We start from the raw sequence: 27878 nt of genomic DNA, 5'->3' as shown, positions 1-27878 counted from the left end.
CAAGCAAAATGTGTGCTCTCTGCTGCTGAGTTAGGGTCCCTCCTTTTTATAGCAGTAGAATGGACAGTACCACTGGCCCAAAAAGGTTGCCTACCCCTGTTGTAGACCAACACATATATTAAGGCATATGCTTTTGTCGACATGTGCCATAACGCGTGAGCCTTTAAGGTGCCACAACCCTCTTTGTTGCTTCTGCTGCAACAGATTAACGCAGCCCCCTCTTTGGAAGACGTTTCTATGGGTGCAGAAGTATCTCGTTCACTGGCTGAGACTCTCTGCGATGCAATTAGTCATGGTGCGGGGATGGTTTGGGGGAGTTATCTTTGCAAGGGAGAGGGAGGAACCCTACATGAATGTATTTGAGAACAGTGCTGAGAGTGAGTACGGCAGTTAATTTTAAAATTAAAATAAAAGCTAGAGCACAACTGCTTACTGGGAAGCTGCATCCTCGTCTCTTGATCCTGGATGTGTAGGACAAGCTGTAGTTTGTTACTGCGTTTATATATGTACATAGGCCTTCTACCCATAGTCTACAGGCAGAAAAAAATGGCCCAGCTATATATACACATGCAGCTGAATGAGACACACAGAGGAAGCTGCCTTAGCTCAGCCAAGTTGCCATCTCTCCCTGTATTATCTACTATGCTGGTTGGCAGCAGCTGTCCAGCAGAGGGTCTTTCACAGTCCCTAACTGACCCCTTTTAACTGGAGATACCAAGGATTAAACCAGGATGCTCCGCAAGCAAAATGTGTGCTCTCTGCTGCTGAGTTAGGGTCCCTCCTTTTTATATTGGTAGAATGGACTATACCACTGCAGGTGGAGGTATCACACCTACATGAACACTCTGCAAGTAGAAAACTAGCACAGCAGGGGGCATGCTAGGCTAAAAATCCTTGTCCCTGATGGGTTAGCGGAGCATTCAGGACACTGTACAACCACCAGATCCTTCCAGGAGCATAGATCAAATCATGGTCCCAGAAGATACCAATGCACTTAATTATGTTTGATTTAAAACCAGCCTTCTCAAACCTGATGCCCCCCAGATCAATTTGAGCTACAGCTCCCATCATTTGCAGTCAGCATGGCTGGGGACAATGGGTGCCATAGTCCAACCCTGGTTGGGGAAGGATGAATACGGAAAATATTGGTTTTTCCACACATTACTTATAGCTTCAAAATAACAAATATTTGTCTACAAGTCTCCCAGAGTAAATGACTTCAGTCGCCCTATTTTTTTTTATTTTTTACAAGTCTCCACCATCTCCCAGAGCTCTTGGGCTCCACTGATTAGCATTGCATTGTGCAAAAGAACACAAAGGAAAGCTATCATCTGGTCCTTACAGTTAATCATGCATCCCCTCTCAGCAGTGCTTGATCAGAGGATAAATCAGCCTTTCCCAACCTGGTGCCCTCTGAATATATTGTACTACAACTACCATAATTCCCGGCCAGCATGGATGGCCTGGGTAGTGGGAGTTGAGGTCCAACATATGCAGAGGGCACCAGGTTAAGGAAGGCTGATTTATCCTCTGATCAAGTGTGACTGAGAGGGGATGTGTGATTAACTGTAATGACCAGGGGATAGTTTTATATTGTGCTCTTTAGCACAATGCAAAGCTAACCAGTGGAATTCCTATGGAAAGACCATAGCATTGCAGGACCTTTAAAAATTCTTATTAGCCTTATTGGTCCAGTTCTAAGATTTGCTACACCAGCCCCAGTTATGTGCTTCAGATGGAGCTTATCAGCCACGGCACCACAGTACCCAACCATCCAGGATGCTGGGCAGGAACAGCATCATTATCTCTGTGGTTCCTTCATTTGCAGATGCAAATATCTGGGACCTTGAGTCATTTGCCATAGCAGCACAGCAGGAAACCTAGTTCTGGTTAGGACTAATGCCAGACAACTTTGGTTTGCATGAAGATATGGTAGTAAATGACAAGACACACAATTGCATAAAATAAATGACACATTTAATAAGAAAACACTTTAATTTAAAAAAGTCCAAACGGACCATGTTTGGAAATATTTTAAAAAATCCCCCACCACGGCATATCACTTCAACATGGAAGAAGGAAACCATTTTCTGTTCAAACACAGCAGTGTCTTCCAATTATGAAGCGCACATCCCTGTAACTTTATAAAGTATCTGAGAGCCTACAAAAGATGGATATTGGTCCTGTGTTAGAGAAACAGAGGCGCTACACATTATCTCCTTCCCCGCGTCTTGGTATACGTGTGCAGCACCTTGAGGTGGTCACATGGTGAGGTGCCAGAATGGACTGCACTATTTCAGACTGCATGTGGGGGATCACATTTTTGAATGCTCTTCTACACTACAAACTCCATGCAAATAGAAAGCCAGCACAGCTGGCAGAGGACTTTACTAGAATCTTCTCTCTCGTGTGCTAGTTTGCTGTTTGCAAGGGGATGGGTTGAAGTTGTTGTTGCATTACTGCAACGTTTGAACATTCTCTCATTTGTAGTCCAAAGTGGTCCAGTCCATCATCTCATTTCGCTGCATGTATAGGTAGACCTGTAGGGCCAAACTAGACATAATACGTAAAAAGGAACACACATTCAGTGCAGACTTCTTCTTTTTTTGCAGGGAGGGAACACAACAGCATGTCTAGTTTGGCCCCCAGCCTACGTGACTTGCAAAGGAGTGTTGTACACTTTCAGGACCAAAAAGCAATGTCTATGATCACATTTGGGTTGCGATTACAGTTTGCCTTTCTTCCAAATTCCCCTGAAGTTGCACAGAGTTCTAAAAAATAGGTTTGCTTCATCTAGGAAAGAAAAGGAGAAAAACTTGGTACGAGGGACAGAACTTTCTCCCCATATGGAGATTCCACCGCTCTCACAGGAACTGTTTTTCTTGAGCACCACAGCTTCCTACAGATTTCTTGTCCAAGACTTGCCTTGACATGTTACGAGGAATCCTCCAAAAACAGTGGCTGAGATTATTGTTTGCAGATATTAGTAAGCCAGGCACTGAAAAAGAAGAGGTCAGGACTGTACCCAAAAGGGATAAGGGAAGCACCAAAGGGCAACTCAGCACCCACAGTATTCTCTTGTAGACTGTTTATAAAGCCATGGGAGCAATTCCTCAGAGAATGAGGAGGATCACACATTGGCTACAGAAGTCTCTTGGACATCTTCTCAACTTGGACAGAAGCTTGGGTATGTCAGAGGCCAGAGTGAAAGGTCAAGGCACACTGGGTTTATTTTTATTTTTTTGATCCCACAATGATAAGGCAAAGCATGGGGGAGGGAGGCTGAAAATGTGGCTTGTTTTCCTATTCAGTAGCGTTTTCATGACTTTCTTTTAATGTTCACAAGGCTGACATTTTAAAGGCATGTTGTGCTGTTCTGTCGGGAATGGTGCAAAGCCTGCTCCCCTCTGTTATTTTTGCTTCCCTATGTAATGGTGTGAAGTATATTTCCTTTCCTGTAAGGCAAAAATGTGGTCCAAGAAGAATCTCCCATTCTTTCCCTCTGCAGGCACAATTTCACTATCACCTATAATGGTCCATGTTTTGAGAAATGTATAAAATTGGGTTCTGACGGCTTCAGTAAGAGAAAATCCTATCAAAGTCCAAGAAGTCCTGAGAGTTTTGCAAAGTGGAAATAAATACACATGAGGGGTTTTTTTTTTCCTTCTCTCCTTCCCTACTGTGACTTTGGCTGATGTCACTTGGCTGCAACTCGAGAAATCATCCATTCTAAACCAGCAGGAAGGCTGTAGGAAAGAAAGACAAAAGGCTAGTACTGGAAAATACCAAGACCTCACAGCTCCTCATAACCAAACCACATTATCTCCTCTATCTTCCAAGGAAGAGCACCCAGGTGTCCCATTTTCCACTTTCCCGACACTTCCCACCCCACTCCTTAACTAATTCTAAGCTCAATCTGAGGAACAAAAAGAGTGAAGCCACATTAATCAACATTTGGTTGATGGGGCCCAACATTTTAAATTAGAAAATACTAGGTCTGTCACCGGTTTAAAGAAATCTTCAGTTGTATGGGTCTGAGTTGATTAGTTGACTAACCTGCACAAACTTTTGTATGAGAAAAAAACCAATTTTTCTAAAGGAAAAAGTATACTTTGTTTATGTGGTGCATGCACGCATTCAACAGCTATCTCTCTCTCACACATACACACACACGGTATGCCTCTTAAGATGGTACTTGCCATCTGCAGTTTTTAGAAGTACTTGTATTGAAAGTTTAATTTTTTAAAAATCAGCTGAGCTATTAACCAGGAGCAATATGGCTGATTAATTATTTCGGTTCTAGAAAATAGCAAGCCTTGATTTGCATCAAGTGCTACAGGTCAACACCCATCAGAACTCCAACACGGACAGAGGCAGCTGCTTTACGCAGCGTTCGACCACTGCTCCATCTAGCCCAGTATTACTCTACCCCAGGGGTGTTGAATCTCTTTCAGCCCAAGGGCCAAATTCAGTTTCAGATAAACCCCTGGAGACCACATTTCAGGGGTGAGTGGGACGAAAGGCAAAAAGGGGAGGGGCCATCTGAGAAACCCCGGCAGACCGTTTTGGGACCTCAGGCAGGCCAGTTTTGGCCTATGGGCCTGAGGTCCCGCACCCCTGCTCTATCCTAACTGCCAGCAGCTCTCCAGCAGAGGGCGTTTCCTATCACCTGCCACATGTCCGCTAATTGGAGACGCCAGTGATGGAACTCGATTCTTCCTGCAGGCAAAGCACATGCTCTAAAGCTGAGCCACAGTGGTTCCCCATGGAAGGAAGTTGGAATTTTCTATTACGAGCCTTATCAGACTTGTCATTTCCAATGTCAGGCTCAACAGGTTTTGCTCATTTCATGTGGCAATGAGTTCCATAGGTAAAGAACCCCAGCTGTTATGGAGGCCTAAATTTGCCGAACTCACCCCTCTCCTGTGAGCGCACAACATCCTTGAATATGCCATGGATGGTCTTTGATATTGCTCAGGGTGAGGAAGTTTGAGATTTCAGAGGCAGACATGGAATTTTTGACGTCTTGCTTGTTGGCAAATATCAACACAGCTGCATTACGAAGGTCCTGCAGGGAGGAAAGAGGGAATTAATTACTTATCTCCAGCCTCCATCAGCATCCTGACCAGGCTCCTACCCAGCCATTAAACCTGTATTTCAAAGATCATGTCCCAATATGGGACTCACTCGATAAAGCGCTTAATATTAGTGGCAGAGAAACAGTGTAGATCCATCTCAGGATGCAAGAAAATAATTTGCAATAGATGCCCATTTTGGCTGTGTACATCTGCATTTGCTACATTCATCAGGTCACAGACTCTTCACTAGTGTCAACATTCTGTTGCTTACAGTTTCCTCCTCAGTAATTAGGCTGTTGGCAAACATTCCCTGCATCACAGCAGCTCAGCCAATGGGAGGAGGCTCAAGGCACATGTCAGTCAGTTATTAATTTACACATATAAAAGGAGGCAAATAAGTGAAAATGCATTAAAAACATAAGATTCCTTTTTAAAGGCAGTAGTGACTTATGAGGGATCTGGTGGGTCAGTGATGGAAAATGTCCTCTCCCCAGGCCTTCGTATTCTATGTATATATACACAAGTTGATCTGCAGAGGGCTGATAGGTAAATGCAAGAAGCATCTTCATGGCAGTTTAGTCTCTTTTGGTATGCAGTGTGTGGTCAGAGCATTCTACAGTCACACCTGGTCTACAAATGCAGCAGGATGAGGTGGTAGGATGGACTGTACTATCACTGCTGAATGTTACCCATGTCAGTACTCCCTGGAAAGAAAAGAGATCCAACAGGGAAAAAGGTTCCAGCACATTCTGTACTCTGCAAAGCTAGCTTTCTACTTGCAAGAAGATTTTTCATAGGGGTGTGTTAAAAATGAGATCCCCCCACCTTCCCCACAGCCTGAAAAGACACAGTCCATCTTGTCACCTCAGGAATCTGCCATCTCACCTGCCATGTGTAGACCAGGCCTTATGCAGCATTACTCTCTAACACTAAAAGTTCACAATAATATACAGTGTGGAAAATGCCTCTCAGCAATACTGAAGGTGTTCCACAATTAGGGAAGTCAGAGAAATTTGCAATGGATTCAAAAGCGTTTGGGTTTCTATGAATCTGACCGGTGGATTCCATGGCAGACCAGCATTTTCTGAGTCACACAGATTCCACGGACTGGTTTTTCACTTTGGGGAGGATGGGGGGTAGTTTGCACTTATCTGCATTAGCGTTAATGTGCAAATGCGCACTAGTTAATGCAAATTAGTGTCAATTCACATTAACTAATGCGCGTTAGAGCACTGATGAAACTGTGTAGTAGAGCTTATACAAATTAGCGCAAGTAGAATGAAATTCTGGTAACGAAAATCCAATTCCGTCAATAAGCGGAAGATGGAATGAAAGACGCCCGACAATTCACGAAACACAGATGGAGCAGATTTAACAAAATCCATACATCCTTACCAACAATGCATCTCTCTGTACGCTGTGGCAGGCAGACTCACCTCATGAGCTAGCATCTTGTATAGCTCCTCTTTTGTCACTATCAGCCTCTCGCGGTCTGTGCTATCAATCACAAGAATGATAAACTAGAGGGAAGCAGAAAGCAACAAACCTATGAGCCACTGAAGGAACATATGCCAAGGCTAAGAAAATGGAACTGAAACATCATTCCCTTGACATACAAATAGCAATTTCAGTTCTCGGCACCATCTGAGCTCAAGAGGGAGGTATCAGCAGGCTTGGAGGAACCCCAAGGTTTGCAGAAATGCAATAAAATCTTTAGAAAAATCCTCAGGAGGAAAATATCTCAAAAATGCCCAATGAGGAACAAGCATGCTCAGTGGGCACAGAATGTTGACTGATAGCTGGAAGAGAAAGAACAGAAAACTAGAGGGGATGTGGAACAGAGTGGCTGGGATCCTGAACAGCAGCACTCTGAGCTGCAACATTTTGTCAATGTGTCAAACCGAGGGACGGCCCTACCATTAGGCAGAGTGAGGCAATTGCCTCAGGCGGTAGATCTTGGGAGATGGCAGGAAGGTGTTGAAAGAGAAACCTGTGTGGCATGCAGCCTACTCTGTTTTCCCTAAGTTAGCCTGCTGCCTTCAGGTGCAGTAGAGGATGCTGTACTATTGACAGTGCTGAAGACAGATTCCCCTGGCAGGCCAGTGGGCTTTCATACATGGAATGGGAGCGGGCACCATCTTGTTCTTTACCTCAGGCAGCAAAAGGTCTTGGGGCAGCCCTGGTCAAACCTAAGCTAGACTAGGCTAGTGCTATAGATCAAGCCTATTAGGAAGCTCTCCCTCACACCAGCGATGTCTGATGGCTATCTGTGGTCCCTTCTGGATCACAGGAAGACATTCTGCATGTTTGATTACTGAGTCAAAAACAGGGCCTGTGTGTCAAAAACAGGTCATGCGGCAAAGGCTAGACTCACATGAATCCCTGCCCATCCTGAATCAAGACGATATTCCACCCAGCTTGGAATTTTGCCCCACAACAGATGTCCCTGAGAAGTTTGTAAGCATGTGGCCGACCTTCACTGAGATGGCAGCAATTTACTTTATTTGAAAGCAGCTGTAGTATGGTGGCTAAGGCAAGGGTGGGCAGAAGGTAGATCTCCAGATTTTGGGACTTCAACTCCCAGAAGCCCCTGCCAGCATGGCCAATGGTCAGGAATGCTGGGAGCTGAAGCCTAAGACATCTGGAGATCTACTTTTGCCCCACCCTTGCTCTAAGGGACTGAGGCCTTGTCTATGTGTGCAGCAGAATAGGGTGGTGGAGAAGTAAGAGGTGGGGGGGGGGCGTAGACTGTATCAGTTCATATTCCAGGTGAGTTATTATACTTAAATGCCCCTCACCCTGCAAACAGAAAACAAGCACAACAGGCAACCCTTTATTCTTGCTGTTCTAATTTTCTATTTGTAGGGAGGAGGTTGGTTTGTTTTGTTGGGGTTTTACACAGAGGAACATTCAATACCAGAATCCACCATTGTAGTGGCATAGTGCCAAGCCATGGCTTGGATTTCAAGGGTGCAGGAGGTAAAAGCCCCCCTGCAATTTCAGGGGGTGAAATATTCACAACATTCAAGGGGTGGGTATGGCTTCCTAGAGAGTAGCAGCAGCAGGAGAGTTCCCTTTTCTTTCCAGTTTAAACTTTGTTCTGCAGTATGCAGGAGTGGCCCTCTTGGCAGCTGCCGTTCCTCCCCTGACCCCCCAGTGCTAGATCGTGAGGCCTCATCACTCCAGGTGGCACTGTGGCAGTGGTGAAACAAGGTTTAAGGAAAAAACTGATGGGTCTGTGACCGTACGAGAAAAGATGATGTTTCCGGAAAAAAAGTCGCTGTTGCTGCAATTCAGTAGTCCACTCTCCACATTATGAATAATTCCACCCTCTGAAAATAAAAACCCAAATCTACCTGCCCACACCCATTTTGCCACCTGCAAATAGGGAAGCCAATTTGGTAGGGGAGCATTTTTGCTCAGCCCATTCTCTTCTGCCACCCTATTTTCCTGCATTTGCATTCCTGAACTGAGAATCAAGAACCCACTGCCGCTACTGGACTTCCACCTTTGCTGTACTTTCAGTCTTTGCCAGACAAGCAAACCATCAAAAAGGAAAAAATCCAAAAGCACCTCTGAGTATAGACTGTAACAATAATTTATTTATTGTGCAGATCTCTAAAATGCTCAAGGTATTTCAAGACTAGGAGCAATTGATCTCTTAGACGGGCCTGTGTCTGTTTCTGTTGAAATTCATCTTATAGACAAATTATGTTCTATAAGACAAATTTCAACAGAAACAGATGCAGGCTCGTCTATGAGATCAATTGCTCCTGAGGAAGAGACCTAGTCCCGAAACAAGTTGAGCATTTTAGAGATCTGCATGATAAACATTTCAGAGTCCACAGATATTTTAGAGACCTGCACTATAAATACATTATTATTACAGTCTATAAGAGGCGTTTTTGGATTTTTTCCTTTTTTTATGTTTTGTGCGTACAGCGCCTTCCCTCTCGGTTTTCTAATTTTTGCCAGACAAGCCACAGGCTCTCAGCATCTCCGTTGGCAATATGGGGAAAATAATACTTACTCGCCTAACTTACAGGAATGTTGTATCGACAGTAAGATAGCATATGTGAAGTGCTTTGAACACTCGAAACAGTGATCAGGTGGCCTCAGTGGTACAGAGTGCCTTCTACCAACTCCAGGTGGTGGCCCAACTACGCCCCTACCTGGACAGGGATAACCAGACTTCAGTTGTCTATTCTCTGGTAACCTCCAAGTTAGATTACTGCAATGCACTCTACATGAGACTGCCTTTGAAGATGGTTCAGAAGCTGCAGCTCATGCAAAACTGACTGATAGCGGGGCCTGCTTGCACTGGCTGCCTATATGCTTCAGAGCTCAATTCAAGGTGCTGGTTTTAAGCTATAAAGCCCTACATGGCTTGAGACCACAATACCTGACAGCACACCTCTCCCAAAATGAACATACCTGTACTCTACGTTCAGCATCTAAGGTCCTCGTTCGGGTGCCTCCTCCAAGGGAAGCTCGGAAGGTGGCAACGAGGGAGAGGACCTTCTCAGTGGTGTCCCCCCATCTGTGGAACAAGTTCCACGATTGTTCCAAGACACCAACAAGTGTCACCAACAAGTGACACCAACAAGACACCAACATTGTTATCTTTTCCCTGTCAGGTTAAGACCTATCTCTTTTCCCAGACATTTGGCAGAACATGATGAGTTTTAATCAGTCTTGGATGTGTCTTTAGTTATGACTGACTGTTCAAAGTTGTTTTTAGTTGTATGTTACTTGTGTATATTGCCTGTGTGCTTTCATGTAAATGGCTTTTAAAATTTGCATATTGTATTTTAATATTTTAACTTCTGTAAACCGCCCAGAGAGCTCCAGTTATGGGGTGGTATAGAAATGTAATAAATCATCATCATAATTCTTATTATAAGTTTGAAAAAAATGTAATGCCTGACAAAACCTCAAAAAGCCAAGTAGAGTTTTTTTTCGGGGGGGGGGGTTGTGGGTGGGTGCAGGGGAGAGGAATGGATGATCAGGCTTCAGTGTTCTACAAAGCTTCTTGCCCTGCCCCATGGCTAGCAGTAGCAGAATAAAATTATGCAAAATACACAAATATAATCACAACAGCTGAATTTATACATGCTACGGAACATTCGCAGTTTCAGCCCGAACTCTGCATTCCAGGGCAGGGTGGGATGGGAGGCAGGGAGAGGTTCTAGACCTCTTTCATAAGTAATACATAATCCATGTGGAATTTTTAAGAGGGGATTCTAAATTCAAGAGATGAGGTTTATGTTGGGTGATTGGAGTGTCTTGTTTTGTTTTGACAGTTTGCTATATGGGCAAAAACCGACACCAACACACACACACACAAAAAGGTGGAGAGAAAAAGAGGGAGAAAAACACATTCCATCTAGAAATGTCAAGAATGCGATCCTGGCAGACAAAAGGACTTGTCTCAGCTTGGCTTTGTTCTGACAAAGCAGATGAAGGACTGCAATGCAGACGGGGCTCAAGTCTAGCTTCTCCCAAGAAAATATTTTTTTTAGTCTTGTTTGAAATGATTTTGGACAAAAGGCTAGCAAAGCATTGCTAAGTAGGTTTTTTGGGGGTAGGTGGGGTGGATATGACAAGGCACTGTAAATACATCAGAGGGTGTGAAGTGATAGAACACAACTATTTAGGTTCAAAACAACTGTGAATACTGTTCTAGGAACATTGGAAGCTACCTTATTCCAAGTCAAATCATTGGTCAGTCTACTCAGTACTGTCTACCCCAGGGGTGGGAAACACATTTGCCCTCCAAAGCTGTTCATGTGGCCCCCACCTATTCCCCCCTGTCACTGCCTATGCCAGCACCCTAGAGCAGCAGGTTCTTGCCAGCCCTGTCAGAATCCTGATGCCGGAGGGAAAGACGACGCGCGAGGAGTCATCCCTGCACGCCCTCTGTCCCTGGAGAACTGGGCTCCTGCCAGCCTGCCAAACAGCTGTTCTGGGGCTGGCAGGAGCCCAGTGCCACAGGGAAAGAGGGTGTGGGGAGATGACTTCTCATGCTTCCTCTTTCCGTCAAGATTTGCTGTGATGGGCTGAATTTAAAGCCTCCTCTCCATCACAGCAATCTTCACCAGCATTGCACTGATGTGTGGGGAGGGTTTAATGTTGTCCCCATCCTAGCGATACTACCCAATATACCTGGGATGGGAGGCAGGAGGTTAAAGCCTCCCCCCACCCCATTCCAGCAACCTACAGTAGGATGGGGGAGGGAGTGTGCGTGACGCATGGCGTATGCACATGTGGCCACCAACGCAACACCCAATGCAGTCTTCAACACATGGGAAGTGGCTCACTCCGGGGTCTACACTGATGGGTAGTGGCTCTCCAGGATTTCAGACAGGTCATGGGTCTTTGCCAGCCCTACCTGGAGATCCCAGGGATTGAACCTGGGACCTTTTAGGTGCAAAGCATGTGTTCTACAACTGAGCTACAGCCCTTCCCCAACCAGTGGCTGCTAAATAGCCACTAACAAAAGCCTAGTTCTCAAAAACAGCAGACCAGGAGACGGTCCAGATTGCACCACTTCAGAGCGCAGATGGGGGCTCACATGACTGAATGCTGCTCCACTAAAAAGTAATACCCAGCACATCATCATAGATACTTAGCATGGTTATAAGGGTTTAAAGGCTGGACTCAGCTAGCCATGCTTTAGCCAGGATGAAATCAGTGGAATGTTAGCCATGACTGTGGTCCCACTGATTTTAATGGGAAAAAGCATGACTAATCAAGCCTATAGTCAAGCGATTATTTTTTCTTAATCTTTACAACAGTCCTGTAAGTTCACCCAGTTACCATCTCCATAGTGTTAACGGACTTGAGGCCGAGAGTGAGAGCAATTTGTCTATGGCCGCCTAATGAGTTCATAGCAGAAGCTGTAGTTCAGTCTGTGGCCTTCCAGAGGTTGCTGGACCTGGGGACCTCCCAATGTGTTGGACTACAACTCTCATCATTTCTAGATACTGGCCAATGGCCATGCTGGCTGAGGATGAGGGGATTTGTAGTCAAACACACAGGGAAGGCTGCTATACAGGCTCACAGAAAACAAGATGTCAGGGAGAAAGACCATGGCCTAGCTTTCACCCCAACGTCCTTAGTTTTCTGCATGTAGGAACCATGTTTTGGAGGGGTGGGAAGCATCCCATCACATGAGCCCTCACCTGCACTCAGAAGTGGTACAGTCCAGACACAAGTTTACCACCTCACCTGTTTTACAAGGCCAAATCTAAGCTGGAAATAAAGACAAAGGATTTAGAGAATCTCCCTTGAGTAGTTGCTGGTGAATAGAGTAGAGCCCCAAGCCATCCACTAACACCCATCCCATATTTCGGTCCAGGATCTCCCATGTCTATTGGGCTACTGACTCTGGGAGAGCTTTTCCAACCTTCCTCCACTGCATGCCTCATATGCCTTGGCTCACTCGCTTTAGTCATCTGACAGTATCTTCCTTGCAGGCCTCTTTTCTGTAACAGTCCTGCACTCAGCTGGTATCATCCTAAAATGGATTGAATAGGTTGATCTATAGATGAGGTAGGTAGTCTTGGCTGCATCAAGGCAGTGGGGCAGGGAGATTAGCAGTCTCATGGCACAGAGGGCTGCAGAAGATCACATCCTCTAGACATTTCCTACTTTGCGATTCCACAATACCAATTTTACTTCCTTCACTTTCAGTCTTCCCCCATCTGGTCCCCTCCAGATGTTTTGGACTACAACTTCCACCATTCCTGACCAGTTACCATGCTAGTTAGGGCTGAAGGGAGTTGAAGTCCACAATATCTGGAGGGCAGGTTAGGGAAGGCCGTTTTGGTTACTTGAATCCACCCAACTCACCTCTGTGTTGGAATAGTAAGTGTTCCAAGTAGACCTCAGGGTTTCCTGCCCACCAATGTCCCACATCAGGAAGTGTGTCTTGCGCAGAGTGATTTCTTCCACATTGCTGCCGATCGTAGGAGATGTGTGCACGACCTCATTCATTAGGCTGGTGGAAGACCAGACCAGTAAGCTGCTACACAGCCCTCAACAGCCTTCTGCCCCTTACCCGCAAAATAAGATTGGTTTATGAGACACACAGGCCTCCTTCCCCACCCCTAATCCACAGTCTGAAGCATTTTGGAAACACTGAGAAAGCTTACAGCAGGGGTGGAGAGCCTCTGGCTCGCCTGGGTTCCCCAAGTGGCCATGCCCCCCTCCCCTGGCTCCACCCCCTTTCCCCCAACCACCAATCATTTGGTAATTTCTTGGCTTTTGTGCAGTTTTTCCCCCCATTCTAAAAGGTTAAAATGATTATCCCTAAGGCTTATTTACTGGCAGTGAGAGCTTTATCTACAATGTGCTGGTATTTGGGGGTGGATTTTAAAAAAAAAAAATTGCCCCCACCCTCCACTGGAATGCAGACCCCAAGAGCTCTTCCAAAATTGAATTTGGCTCTTGGTCTGAAAGAAGTTCTCCACTCCAAGTTTACGGCAACAATAAACTCACCTCAGTATTGGGGTAGCTGTTCAGCAGTAAACACAATGCAAACAAAAAGGGTTCTAATGCAAAGTACATGCCAAGACCCGATACCCTAGTCCTTTAGCTCTGGTGTTTTAAATCTGTATTTTAAACCTCTGCATTGCTGCTGGGTTTTATTCTGGTTGTACTGTTATATTGTGGTTTTAAGCTTTCATATTTTATATTGTTTTATGCTGCACCTTGTGGTTTTAATTACTGTGAACTGCCCAGAGAGCTTCAGCTATTGGGCGGCATAGAAATGAAATTAAAAAATACCCCTACCTCTCTGGTTACAATAGAAAGAGAAAAAGAAACGTTGTTCTTGGTTTAAGATTATATAAGGTTTTCTATAACTTAAAAGGAAAATAGGGACACAAGGTGGAAAGCTTTCCCAAGGGGAGGTGTTTTGTTGACTTCTGTCGAATCCCTTTGAGGTTCTCCTAGATCCCAGACTGCCAATACCTGCTCAGTGGAGTCTCAAGGAAGCTCACTTCAGAGATCCTGGCTTGGGTTCCAAGGTGCATCAAAGAATGCCTTCCTTCCATATGAATCTCCCCATGCGCTTAGATCATAAGTTGGGGTCCTGCCCGAATGCCAGCACTATTGTTTGATGCTCGGTTAGCTTGGCAGATAAGTCTCTAACAGTGCAATCCTATCTGTATCTACTCAGAAATCAAGCCCACTGGGTAAATGGGTATAGGATTATGGCCTAACTGGCTTTTGCCCATGATAGCTCAATGGAAGTTCCAGTTTAAAAAAGCAGGAGATACTACTGAATACCAGTTGCATTGGTGGGCAATTTGAGGGGAATTATTTCCCTTGAGTGTTGGTCCTTTCACCTGCTGAATCCAAATCTGTCTGTATTGTCGTAAGCGGTACACTTTTAGCTCTGACCATGAAACCATGTGTGTGTGTATGTCTCTCTCTCTCTCAAGATGGCCAATTCTACTCCTTACTGGCATAGATTTGCCCTCTTGCAGCCACGAAGTTTAACCAATTTTGATGAAGCTTTGAGGGCAAGCTAATATTAGCCTAACACTTATCCCAAAACTTAAGACATTAGAAATGGCAGCCAACTGACATTTTGGGCACCAACACAAAATCTCTAGAAAATATGTTACCGCAACCAGCTATGTTAAGTCATTATGAAACAAAGTGTGTTAGCTATCCCCACAACTTGACATTTCGTGTTGCTGCTCAAAATACATTAATCTGGGATACATGTTAGACCTAATATTAACTTGTGCTCAAAATGTCATCACAACTGCAGGGCAACAAGAGCAAGTTTACATTGGTAAGGAACTGGCGCCAACCATGTTGGCTGGCACCCTTGGTTTCAGGGTCAAAGCTAAAGTGTATCACTTAGGTAAAGCCGAGTGTAGTCAAATGTGTACCCTGGATTTTAGAAAAGCTGATTTTAATAAACGCAGAACAATGATCAGTAAGGTCCCATGGCAAGCAACGCTAACAAGAAAAGGAGTCCAAGATGGGTGGGAGCTTTTAAAAAAGGAAATTCTCAAGGCACAATTACAAACAATTCCAATAAGAAGAAAAGGTGGAAGACAACAGAAGAAGCCAATGTGGTTTCACAAAAAGCTTAGGGATGACCTGAAAACAAAAAAGGACACATATAGGAAGTGGAAAGAAGGCCAAATAACAAAGGAAGAGTACAGGCAGGTAGCACAGAATTGCAGGGATGGCGTCAGGAAGGCTAAAGCTGAGCTGAGTTTAGCGAGGGATGCTAAAAGCAACAAAAAGGCTTTCTTCAGCTACGTGTATAGTAAAAGGCAGAGGAAAGAAATGGTGGTTCAGCTATTCAATAAGGATGGCAAAATGATAACAGATGACAAAGCAAAGGCAGAGGTGCTCAATTCCTACTTTGGCTCAGTCTTCTCCCAAAAGACGGTCTATGACCCCCCTGGCAAAGGCGAAGTACAGGCTGAAGGGGCAGGGTTGCAGCTTGAGAACGATAGGCATATGGTCAAGGAACACCTAATTACTTTGAATGAGTTCAGATCTCCAGGGCCAGATGAACTGCATCCTAGAGTAATAAAGGAACTGGCAGAAGAACTCTCAGAACCGCTGTCTATTCTCTTTGAGAAATCATGGAGGACAGGGGACGTGCCAGATGACTGGAGGAGGGCTAATGTTGTCCCTATCTTCAAAAACGGTAAAAAGGAGGAACCTGGGAACTACAGACCAGTCAGTCTGACATCAATCCCTGGGAAAATTCTGGGGCGGATGATAAAGCAATCCATCTGGAAGCACCTTGAAAACAATGCAGTGATTACTCGAAGCTAACATGGATTTGTCAAAAACAAGTCCTGCCAGACGAATCTGATCTCATTTTTTGATCAAGTAACCTCCCTTGTAGACCGCGGGAATGCTGTAGACATCATATACCTCGACTTCAACAAAGCTTTCAACAAAGTGCCCCATGATATCCTGATGAGCAAACTAGCTCAAAGTGGGCTAGATGAAACAACGATCCGGTGGATCCACAGTTGGCTACAGAATCGGACTCAAAGAGTGCTTATCAATGGGACCTTCTCAAACTGGGGACAGGTAACGAGCGGGGTACTGCAGGGCTCAGTCCTGGGCCCAGTGCTCTTCAACATTTTTATTAATGACTTGGAGGAGGAGGTGCAGGGAATGCTGATCATATTTGCAGATGACACAAAATTGGGCGGGATAGCTAATACTTTGGAAGACAGAAACAAAATTCAAAGTGGTCTGGATAGACTGGAGCGCTGGGCAGAAAACAACAGAATGACATTTAATAGGGATAAATGCCAAGATCTGCACCTAGGTAAAAGAAACCAAATGCACAGTTACAAGATGGGGATATGTGGCTCAACAACACTACAAGCGAGAAGGATCTTGGTATTGTTGTTGATCACAAGCTGAATATGAGCCAACTATGTGATGTGGCTGCAAAAAAAGCCAATGCTCTTTTGGGCTGCATTAATAGAAGCATAGCTTCCAAATCCCGGGAAGTACTAGTTCCCCTCTACTCAGCACTGGTTAGGCCTCATCTGGAGTACTGTGTCCAGTTCTGGGCACCACACTTTGAGAAGGATGCAGACAAACTAGAGAGGGTTCAGAGGAGGGCAACAAAGATGATCAGGGGACTGGAAACAAAGCCCTATGAAGAGAGACTGAAAGAACTGGGCATGTTTAGCCTTGAGAAGAGAAGACTGAGGGGAGATATGATAGCGCTCTTCAAGTACTTGAAAGGTTGTCACAGAGAGGAAGGCCAGGATCTCTTCTTGATCATCCCAGGACACGGAATAATGGGCTCAAGTTACAGGAAGCCAGATTCCGGCTGAACATCAGGAAAAACTTCCTGACTGTTAGAGCAATACGACAATGGAACCAATTACCTAAGGAGGTGGTGGGCTCTCCCACACTGGAGGCATTCAAGACGAGGCTGGACAGCCATCTGTCAGGGATGCTCTGACTTGGATTCCTGCATTGAGCAGGGGGTTGGGCTCAATGGTCTTATAGGCCCTTGCAACCCCACTATTCTATGATTCTATGGTACAGACAAGTGGGATTCAGCAGGTCAAAAAAAATACTGAAGCAAACAAATTCTCCTCAAAGAGCCTCAAAACTTCCCTGACTACTCAATTTCTACTGAGCCATAGTTTAGCTGTGATGTTCAAAACATGCTCTAGCATAAAGACCCAACTTGGATTAAACCAGGGTTCTCCAATTTGGGGGTCCTGTAGGCACATTTGGAATTCTGAGGGAGTGTCATGGGTGCTCTCACAAAATTGCTGCCATGGGGGCTTGGCTATTCATAAAATGTCTCTCATGGTGGGGATGGCTGGTCACAAAACTCATTTTTCAAACGGCAAACCGGTAAAACTAAAAGAAAAATAACTTGTGCCAGAACCTATGTACAAAGCAGATGTGGCATCTGAGATCCACAACACAAAACCTCTCTTCTGAACCCAAATAAAGATGGTGTTGGAGGGCAGCACTTAGCTTTGTAGCATGTTAACATCCCAATTATTTTTTTTATTACAGAAAATCTTAAGAAATCAAATAAAGGCAGGAGGGCCAGGGAGCCTGCCCGGTGCTGAGAGAGGTGTCTAAGGGCACCATGCTGGAGACACCAGCCTCCTCACAGAACAGGCCACCTGGCCAGTAGATTGAATATAAACAAAAATCTGATGGAGTGGGGAGGAAAAGAGGGAGATACTCACAACTGGTAGAGAATGGTGGTTTTTCCAGCATTGTCCAAGCCAATAACTATAACTTTATGTTCTGCAGGGGGATAAAACACAATGGACATTCAGAGTTGGTTTTACCAAGAGATTAGGAAAGATGCGGTTAAGTTTTCTGTAAGTCTTTATACATTGAACTGCTATTGCAGCTGTACAAATGGAGGAAATTAAGGCTGAAGGATAACTCTTGCCCCAAACCACCAAGCCCTGTCATGGCTGAAAAGACACAGCCTTATGGTATGCCAGTATTTCCATGAAAGTCTAGAATCTTTTGCATACAATTAATGCACCTCCCCCCACCGCCCCTTTGGCTGGTTAGGGGACTTGCTGGGGTACCCCACCAGTGAAGAATGTAGCAGACCATGGGAGCAACCGTCTGTTCTGCTAGCAGGGCATCCACCCAACATCATGCTCCCCAAGTTGCCAGGAATGGTTATTCAAAACCACCAATAGTCCTTCCAGGCAGGTTTCTACTTCTTTCACCACAGGAATGACAGTCTTGACATTTTAATCTCACCCTTCCTCTCCAAGGAGATCCTTCCCCATTTTATCCACACAAACAATCCTGTAGAGTAGTTTAGGCTGAGCAAATGTGACCAGGCCAGGTGTCATCCAGTTCACTTCATGGCCAAGAGGGATTTGGTCAAGCTGGGGGTCTTACTGGACCTAGTCCGACCCGCTAATCACTACGTTAGACTGGTTCTAAGCTCCCTTGCCATGCACTTGACCTCCAAACTCCTCTCAAGCCGCTGCACTCACCCACCAAGCCTGTCTGCCTTTTGGCTGAACCAAAGGTCACCACTGTCACTACTTTGGCTACAAACACTGACAAGTTACGGAATCCACATTCTCCAGATCCTCTTGATACCTGAGTGGAGAAAGGATACATGACCCAAACTCTCCTTTGCTCCTGACTGGGACAACAACAGCAGTAAAGAAGAAACCTATTACCTTCTAGCATGTCCCCCCACTCACACTCGTGCTTGAGACTGCCACCATGTTGCCTGCACTGAACAATACTGAATTCTCATATATTTACATACCTGAATGCAAATATATGGGGGTCTTGTAACTCATGCAGAGATCCTCACTTGTCATATATGTATGTGAATTTTCACTTGATTGGCAACAGAGGCTACCCTTGACTGGCCAGGCTAGACATACGACAGCAGACATATGCCCTTGACCCAGTTCTCATCCCAAATTCTGCCTCCTCCCACTTCAATGTGTCCCTTCCAGATCAGGCCTGGGGTCACCACATTTTAATTTCCCACAATGCATCCACAAAGCATTGCTCCAGGGCATTGTGGGAAATTTAAATCCCAGCTGCCTGGCATGATGTGTGGAGTGCAGCCACCAGGTAAGCCCACAATGGGGGATGGGGGAAAGGACACACTGGCATATCAGGAAGTCCACCACTGGGTACCATGCCAACCAGCAGGCCCTGTTCCAGATATCCAAAAGCTATAGCATACACCAACCAAGCGAGACCCCACAGTCGCTGCATGGCTTGAAATGGGCACACTTGCCATGCCCACCTCAGCTCCTATTCTTATGCATCCTCCTTGTTCTTATGTGTCCCTTGTATGATCGAGAACCCCGGCGAGCTCAGAGATGTGTCATCTAAGCTACAACAAAGCAAGATGCGGAAGAAAAGGTTCTTCTTGCCCGCCACCCCCGACTAATACAGCAAAGGCAACAGATCAAGGTTTGGAATGCAAAGGATGCCTGAAGCAAGAGACACTTTGGCAGAAATCATATAATGCCTTTACATTTCTTTCTATCCTATTGTGGGGGACGGGACGAGACAGAAACAAATGGAATTTCACTCTCCTGCATCTCCACCCCCTGGGCACTTTTGACCAAGTTTGTAACCAAGTACAGAGAAGAAATCAAGCCTAAAAACAAACAAGTTGTACATGGTTATAGGAGAGGTTAGAGGCCAAGACTCCTATGACTAACTTCCCCTCCCCCCTTCTCCAGTAAGCTGCTGATTATTTCAGTTCATGCAAAGTTTCAGGAAAAGTTTTGTTTTAAATTGCAAGCTGTACATCACTAACCCTCTTTTCTATGGCTAGGCTAAAAATTCCATATATGGTCAGATCAGGTAATAAGAATGACTTTTTTTGTTGGCAAAGAGCCCTATTTTAAAAGATCTGCTCCTTTTTTCAATTAAGAAAGAGGTTGGCAGCTTCATCAAATAAAACTTAAATTGTGGAGAAGGAAGGAAGTTCGACACAAATGTAAAGAAACAACACAATGGAAGAATGTATTTTCTCCAAACAGAGACCAGTCCTAAAGCCAGCCTCACATAATAGCTTGCATTAGCTTAAACTCCAAATACACACATGAGGAGTGTATACACACACAGAGGCCGTATTCAAGTGTCACCTTAACCAGGCATAGGCAGCCTCCAGATGTTTTGGACTACAACTCCCATAAGCCCCTGCCAGAATGGCCAGTGGTCGATTTGGCAGTTTTCATCAAGAACATCTGGAAGGCACCAGGTTGCCTAGCCTTGTGCTAAATCTTAGCGCTCAACTTCAGTTTGTCACATTGCCCAGACCAACAAACTGTGGTTAAAATTATGGTTAGCTTAAATTTTAAAACAAGCCACCTTCAAACTGAAGTTTATGAAGTCTGTTTGTTTGAGCTAGCCCTACTTAACATAACCACAGTTCAGGATCAGACAACACAGCAAGCTGTGGTTAACCAAAAGCAGAAGCAAAGGCTTCTGAACTGTTACTACTGGCAATATGGGTGGAGGAGTTAAATGTGCAAGCCCAACGCTCACTGTTACTCATTCCTGCTTGTGCACTAAACCATGATTTGGCATGACATGTGAACGCAGCAAAAAAAAAAAAAAAAAGAAAAGGTCTGTGGCTCATTTGCAAGCATGCATGCTCATTCATGAACATTTATACAAATGTTCTTTTTACAACATGCACATGTATTTGACAGCTTATAGCATTGATATTTTGTTCAAGTTGTTCACACATTGAAGGGTTCCCAAATGTTTACACACACACTTGCAAGTCAGTGCTTCAAAAAAACAGATGTGTATATGCATCACATGTCAGCTATGGCAATGGCAAAGGACTGCATGCACACCACTGAGCTTCATGCGCCTAATGCACATGCTGGGGACACATGGGGATTCCTATGGGGTTACACATACATAGCCCATTTGCTGGATGCAGTCTGGTATCCCCTTCCCATGCAGTAGGCTTCTGCACACCTAGTACAGCAGATCTGCCTTGTCTTTATATGCAGATTGCATTCATGGGATCGGAGCAATTGTGTGTTCACTCTCACACGCACAGTGCTTGATTACCTGTGCATGCACAGAAGCATGATCATGAAGGAGGTGTGCCTGTATGGGGATGCTGAACCTCCTCTTTCAGCCTGAAGGCCAAATTAAATTTGGAGAAGCTCTCAGGGGCCGCATTCCAGGGCTGAAGGCAATCAGGGACAGGCCAAAACACTAGCATGTTTTAGCTTAAAGCTCTTACTCCAGAAGTTAATCTTAGGAGAGGCACTTCAACTTTTCAGAAGAGGAACAAAACTACACAAATGTGGGAAACCACCCTATGATAGGCAGTTGGGGAAGGGGCGGAGCCAAGGGAAAGGGTCGTGGCCTTGTTGGGAACCCTGGAGGGCCAGATTGAGACCACAGGTGGGTCAGATTTCACCTGTGGGTCTGAAGTTCAACACCCCCACTGCATAATTTGCAAGTATGTGTGTATTCATACATGTGGCCCTCTGCTTGGCTTGCAACAAAAATCCATACCCAAGCATAGGTGTTAATTGAGCGGGAAAGAACTTAGGTGTAAAAACATGTATTTCAAAGAGCAAATGTAAACCTGTGAGAAATGCAGCAAGCAGTAAGACAAGAGCTTCTCACACACAGGTTTTGATTGCTTCAGCCTCCTATGACTCTAAGCAGAAGCATTTTTTTGGCTTAGGGAAGACAAAGGCCACACCAACATGAAAGACAGTCTGAACAAAGGATGGAAGATACTCTTACCACTAAACACCTGCTTAAGTAAACAAACCCTCAGTGTAACACGCTCCCCCCTGCCTAACTAAAACTCTGCACCTGCCACACTTCCAGTGGGAAGCTCGCAGATGCAACACTGAAGGCACCCAACATTCCTAAAGGAAATGTGTTTGTCCAGATCCAGTTGCCGTTTACTCCATTGCCAGTCTGGATTTAACTGCAAAGCACAACAGAGACAAGGATTCACAGATCTGGCCCATAAAAACTGAGTTTAGGTCAGTACAGAGCACTTGCTCGGCATTCAGAAGGTCCCAGGTTGGATCCCTGGCTTCTCCAGGCAGGGCAGGAAAAATGCCTGCCTGAAACCCTGAATTGCTGAGGCCAGACAGTGCCGGGGTCGACAGTACTGGGCTAGATGGGCCGGTGGTCTTGCTCAGCATACAGCAGCTTCCTATGTTTAAATTTAGCTGTCAAGACAACTTGTGGGATCTCACTCATCCCTACTTTTGTTTTGCTCGTCAGCCAATTTTCTCCTCATCTGTTGCTGCTTCTACCCACCATGAACATCACACAAACACACATGGAACCCTCTAACGTAATTCCTACATTGTGAAAAGCTTTACCTTCAGAGCTCAGAGTGGTCTCCACTCCCTCAGCTTTTCAGAAAGGGGTTAAAACACATCTCTTTAACTTGGCCTTTTAAATTATGAATAGTGGTTTTAATGTTATTTAATGAGGTTGTAAAGCTTCTATGGATCATTGCTTTTATCTGGATTGTTGTACACCACCTTGGTGACATTTGTGGAAAGGAGGCATATAAATATTATAAACTGACTAACAAATGACAGATACTCAGGGACTACCTTTTGTCCTTATGGGACTACCCCAGCCTTAAAATAACCAATGATAACAATGGATGTATTTATTTATTTATCTTAGTAATTCTGCTACATATGTGTGAGGTGCTGTTCAGACTAGCCCTGGAAACACTGGAGGATTAAAGGTGCAAAGTGCTTTAAAAGAGTTCTATATTACAGAATCTGTAACATGAAGGATCAACAGCAAAATTCATAGCTTCCATAACTGCTCCCCTGCCCCAGCTTTCAAGATCAGTCACTTGTCTCCCCGTATCACTCCACCTCCTCCCCCACCATAACACAGCCATCTTTCCCCACATATACACAATTCAAATATCACACAGTGTCAATTCTCACACAAGCTGCATTGCACATGCTGAACACCCACACAAAAGCCATGCCTTTCACACCAGCCAATAATTCTGGTGTGTTGAAAAGGGCAGAGCTCCCCCCTCCCACCGGCAAATGTCACCCTCCCATATGGCATTAAGTTCTTTGAAAGGAAAACGGGCGGGGGGGGGGATGCAAAGAGAGAAAAAAGTTAGGGAAAAAATGGGGAGTGAAGGGGAGGAGTAAAGCAACCACAGAAAGGAAAAATCCAAAGAGGACCAGGACAAACCCGAAGAAAATAAAGAATAAAAGGGCAAAAAAAATGGGCAAAAGAGACAGAGTGAAAGATTACAGAAAAAAGGACAAGAAAGGCAAAGGGAAAAATGCAAAAAAAGGGGCAACAATGGGCCAAAAAAAATGTGAAGAGAAAAAAGGTTAGGGAAAAATGGGGAGTGAAGGGGAGGAGAAAAGTCACCAAAGAAAGGGAAACATAAAGGCAAACAATAGGCAAAACAACCGGAGTGAAAGAGAATACAGGAAAAGGGGGAACGAAAAATGAGGGCTTTAGAAAATCATGAGAGGGAACAAGAAGGAGAGATGTAGAAAAAGATGGAGGAAAAGAAACGTGAGAGATTAAAAGAAATATTACGAAGGGGGAAAGGCTAGGAACCAGAAGCCACAAAACAGAACAGAACGAACACAGCCGAGGTGAAAGTGAAGGAGAGAATGGAAGCAAGACGGAAAGAGGCCAGGGAAGAAAGGAACGAGAAAGCGCGCCTAAGAATGAACGCGAAGAGAAAATAATGCAAAGCCAAGAAAAACAGGGGGGGGGGCAGATGGGAAGGAGGGAATGATGCACAGTCGAAAAAGAAAACACGGAATGGTGGCGGGGGAGCAAAGAGAAGATGGAAGAGAAGGGAAAAGAAAACGAGGCGAGAGACTGAGGGGAGAAAGCAAAACAAAGAGGGCCAGAATTAAGCGGAGGGAGGGAGGAGGAGGAGGAGGAGGAGGAGTGTAGAGGTGCCTACCGCGGCTTCCAAAAACGCTCAGGAGTTTAGCGAAGAGCTGCCCCATCACGAGCGCCGCAGCCTCTTAAGAAACCACATCTCCCCCGCCCCGCTTTATAACCTCTGCTGGTGACGTGTCAGAGGCCGGGCTTGCCCCCTCTTGTGGGGGAACTTTCCCGGCGCGAGAGGGACCCCCTTTCGCGACATCAGAAAACAAATCGCACCGAGGAAGTCGTAGAGGGGGCAAAGTGTATTGGGGGTGGCTGGAGCATGCACCATCTACCATGAGTCTTTCGTTCAAGGAAACCCAGTGGTACAGCAGTGGGGTTGAGGAGACGAGCTGGGGGGGGGGGAGGCATGGCTTCTCTGCCCCCCGCCCGCCCATGTTGCCTATTATAAGACTTGGGAGTGGAAGGGACACGCAGATATCCGAAATCTCTCAGTCATGCCCCCCGCCAGCCCCAACAACCTGCTGTGCGCATTGGCGGGTGGGTTGATGTTTAAAAGCTCAGTTGAAATCAAGCGAGATTAACAGCGCAATCCTATGCACGTTTAGACAGAGAAAAGTCCTACAATTCCCAGTATTCTCCAGCTGCCTTTTTCCTGTCTAAACGTGCATAGGATTGTGCCCTAATTGAATATTCTAAACTTGAGTTGTTGTTTTCCGTCTGTGTGTGTATGAAAGAGGACATCGATAAATGAAGGCGCAATCCTCTGGCTGGGTGGGAAATGCTGGGATTTGCAGGGCTTTTTCTCTGTCTCAACATGCACAGGATTGTGCTCTAAATAAATCAGGAGAAAGAAAGCTCTTAGCATTGTGCCATCCTCACTGGGAATGGTTTCTACAGATGAGTTTTGACATTTGGAAAAAGGTGCAGAGAAAGGCAATAAACATGGGCAGAGGCTGTAGTAGCTCCCTTATGAGGAAAGGTTATAAGGCCTGGACTAATTATTTATTTATTTATTTAGGGCACAATCCTATGGGGACAGGCGGCCGCCTCCGAACTCAGAGGCAACTGCCTATCAATGCAGGGCAGGAAAAGCGCAGAGGGAATCGTCCTCTCCGCGCCTCAGCCACCCTGCATTTATGGCTAAACAGCCAATTTCACCGGGAAGTTGGAGCGGGGGAAACGGGGCGGATGTGTCGTGCTGGCATTTCCGAGTTCCCCGCCCTGGCACACCCCCAGGAACGCCCCGTTTTTGCCACCCCGTGCTCCTCTTCCGAGCGCGGAGCAGGGGGCGTTCGGCGTTGCCTACAAGGCAGAGCAGGAGGGGGTGAAGGTCAGTTCCTGAGAAGCGACCTATCCTATGGCTGTCTAGCCGCTGACTAGCAGCCATAGGATTGCACCCTTATTATTTCATTTATATCCCACCTTTCTTCCATCATGGAACTCTAGGTGGCTACATGTGGTTCTCAGGTAGTTTCCCCTCCAAGCACTGACCAGACCCAAACCTGTTTAGCTTCAGCAAGGCAGCTGCCTCATGTACCTTCAGACTTAAAAAAAAAGACTGGAGGCTTTTAGCTTAGAAAAAAAGGCAATTTAAGAGGGGGCATGATAGAGGTATGTGAAACAATGCACAGTATGGAGAAAGTGGGCAGGGAGAAGTTTTTCGACCCGTCTCGTAAACCCCAGGGTTATTCCATGAAACTAAGGGGCGGGAGATGCAGGACAGACAAAAGCCACAACTTCTTCACACACAGCACATAGTTAGTCTATGGAATTCACAACCACAAGCTGTGGAGGTGATGGCCACCAATTTAGATGGCTTTAAAAGGGGGCTAAACGAATTCATGAAGGGCAAGGCCCTCAGTAGCTATAATGATGCCTTCATGATGGCTAAATAGGCAGCATGGTAGTGAGTACCATCTGCTGGACAGGAACCACAATGGGACAGAGCCGCTCCCTTTATGTCCTGTGTGGGGCGTTCCCAGGGGCATCTGGAAACTGGATGTTGGAATAAAGAGGTGTTTTCTTATGAGATGGATCTGGCAATGTGGGTTTTAGTCTAAGTGGAAACTTATGACACAATAAATACAAAAAGGTGCTGTGTGGTACTTTAAAGAGCAATTTCTACAGTGCAATCCTATGCATGTCAACTCAGAAGTAAACCCCACTGAGATCAAAGGGACTTAATTCCAGGAAAGTGTTATATCATCGCATCCTTAATATAGCATAAGCTTTTGTGGTCCAAAGCCTATTTCATCAGATGCATAACATTGTGTGTATGCATGCGTGCGTGCGTAATTGCAGTTATTTTAGCTGTGGTGACATCCAGACTAGACTACTGCAACATACTGTACATGGGGCTGCCATGGAAGACTGCCCAGAAACTTCAACTGGTTCAAAACATGGTGGCTAGAATACTGACTGGAATTAGCTGTGTTCAAAGGCGATTGCCTTTTAAGTTTTAGGTGCCAGGTTAAAAGAATTTTATTTGCTCATGCTTTTTATGGAACTTTGATTTTGTTTTTAGTTTCTTACTGCTTCTCTCGGGTTCTACAACGGCGTTTATATTTTATCACTCTCATCATGCCCTTTGGCTTTGATGCTGTTTTATTCTTTGAATTTTGAAGTTATAATATTGTATATTTTTGTTCTTAATTTGGAAGCTGCCTTGGGAATTTTGACAACTTGAAAAGGTGAGGTATAGATCTCACAATAAACCCAGATGCCAACTCTGTCCTTGTATTTACTCAGGCAACACTATAAGGGCGCAATCCTATGGGGATAGGTGGACGCCTCCGAACTTGGAGGCGACCACCTATCCAATGCAGGGCAGGAGAAGCACAGAGGGGATCGTTCCCTCTGCGCTTCTCCTGCCCTGCATTTCCACGGGAAGGTGGAGCTGGGGAAGAGGCTGCCGGATGACACATAGGCATTGTGTACCAGCATTTCCACCTTCCCCGCCCTGGAATGCCCCCCGGAATGCCCCGTTTTGGCCGCTCCGTGCTCCTCTTGCAAGCGTGGGGCACAGGGCTGTTCCGTGCTGCCTATGAGGCAGCGCGGAAGGGAGGGAAGGTCAGTTTTCTGGGAACCAACCTCGGAACATGGGCTCCAAGGTCGGTTCCCAGAAAACCAGATATCCTATGGCCATCTAGCCACTAACTAGCGGCCATAAGATTGCTCCCTCCATCTGTCAGTCTTCATGGTGCTACAAGGCTCCATTTAGGGGTGTACGAAACCCCACTTACCTGGCTCTGCTGGGTTCCACGGGGGGGAGGCGATCCGTTCCTCCCCCCGGAATCCTCGAGGGGGGGGAGGCGATCCGTTCCCCCTCCCCGGAATCCTGCCCGGCTGGCTCCGCTCCACGGCCAGTCCGTGGAGCCGCCGGCCGGGCCGATCCGCAGCAGGGCTGCCATCCGTTGCCAGGCTGCTGCGGACGCAAATGGCGTCCTGCGTAGGGGACGCCATTTGTGTCCCTACGCTAGGCAATGATAGGCTACGTAGATATTTACGTAGCCTATCACGGCTAAAACGGGGACGCAAATGGCGTCCCCTACACCATTTGTGTCCCTGTCTTTTGCCGTGAGAGGCTACGTAGATACTTACATAGCCTATCACGGCAAAAGCAGGGACGCAAATGGCGTAGTGGCCGCCATCTGCGTCCTCGCTTTAGTTGTGAGAGGCTATGTAAATATTTACGTAGCCTATCACGGCAAAAGATAGGGACGCAAATGGCGGCTGCTACGACGGCCACCATTTGCAGCCGCAGCAGCCTGGAAGATGACCCAGAGCTGCTGCCGCCGCATCCGCTACCAGGTAGGTCTGTTCTGGGGGGGGGGGGGCAAGGCCGTTCCACCATGGATTCCGGGGGGCCGGATTCTTTAGAATCCAGTCTCACTGGAGTCCGTGGTGGAA

The 27878-nt window shown here is 45.8% G+C and overlaps 1 protein-coding gene across 1 annotated transcript; it reads right to left on the bottom strand.

The window, feature by feature from the left end:
* Nucleotides 1-1957: 1957 nt before the first annotated feature.
* Nucleotides 1958-24129, bottom strand: ARL5C (ARF like GTPase 5C). Its single transcript, XM_084808294.1, has 6 exons — nt 24040-24129; nt 17804-17864; nt 12933-13080; nt 6515-6598; nt 4917-5068; nt 1958-3746 (listed from the first exon to the last, which is right to left on the bottom strand). The coding sequence occupies exons 1-6, from the start codon at nt 24083-24085 to the stop codon at nt 3698-3700; spliced, it is 540 nt and encodes a 179-aa protein (XP_084664420.1). The 5' UTR covers nt 24086-24129; the 3' UTR covers nt 1958-3697.
* Nucleotides 24130-27878: the final 3749 nt, after the last annotated feature.

Source organism: Heloderma suspectum, chromosome 6, assembly GCF_057233095.1.
Source record: "Heloderma suspectum isolate Gila_16-S chromosome 6, 16-S_ref, whole genome shotgun sequence".
NCBI classification, from domain to species: domain Eukaryota; kingdom Metazoa; phylum Chordata; class Lepidosauria; order Squamata; family Helodermatidae; genus Heloderma; species Heloderma suspectum.
This window is presented reverse-complemented; position numbering and strand designations above follow the sequence as displayed.

Bases quoted from the DNA above. Each gene is read 5' to 3' on its own strand.
- ARL5C (XM_084808294.1), bottom strand. From the start codon at position 24,085: ATGGGGCAGCTCTTCGCTAAACTCCTGAGCGTTTTTGGAAGCCGCG. The intron at 17,865-24,039 runs GTAGGCACCTCT...ATCCCCCTGCAG, and splicing joins GAGCGTTTTTGGAAGCCGCG to AACATAAAGTTATAGTTATT. The intron at 6,599-12,932 runs GTGAGTTGGGTG...GCTTCCCTCTAG, and splicing joins CTTACTATTCCAACACAGAG to TTTATCATTCTTGTGATTGA.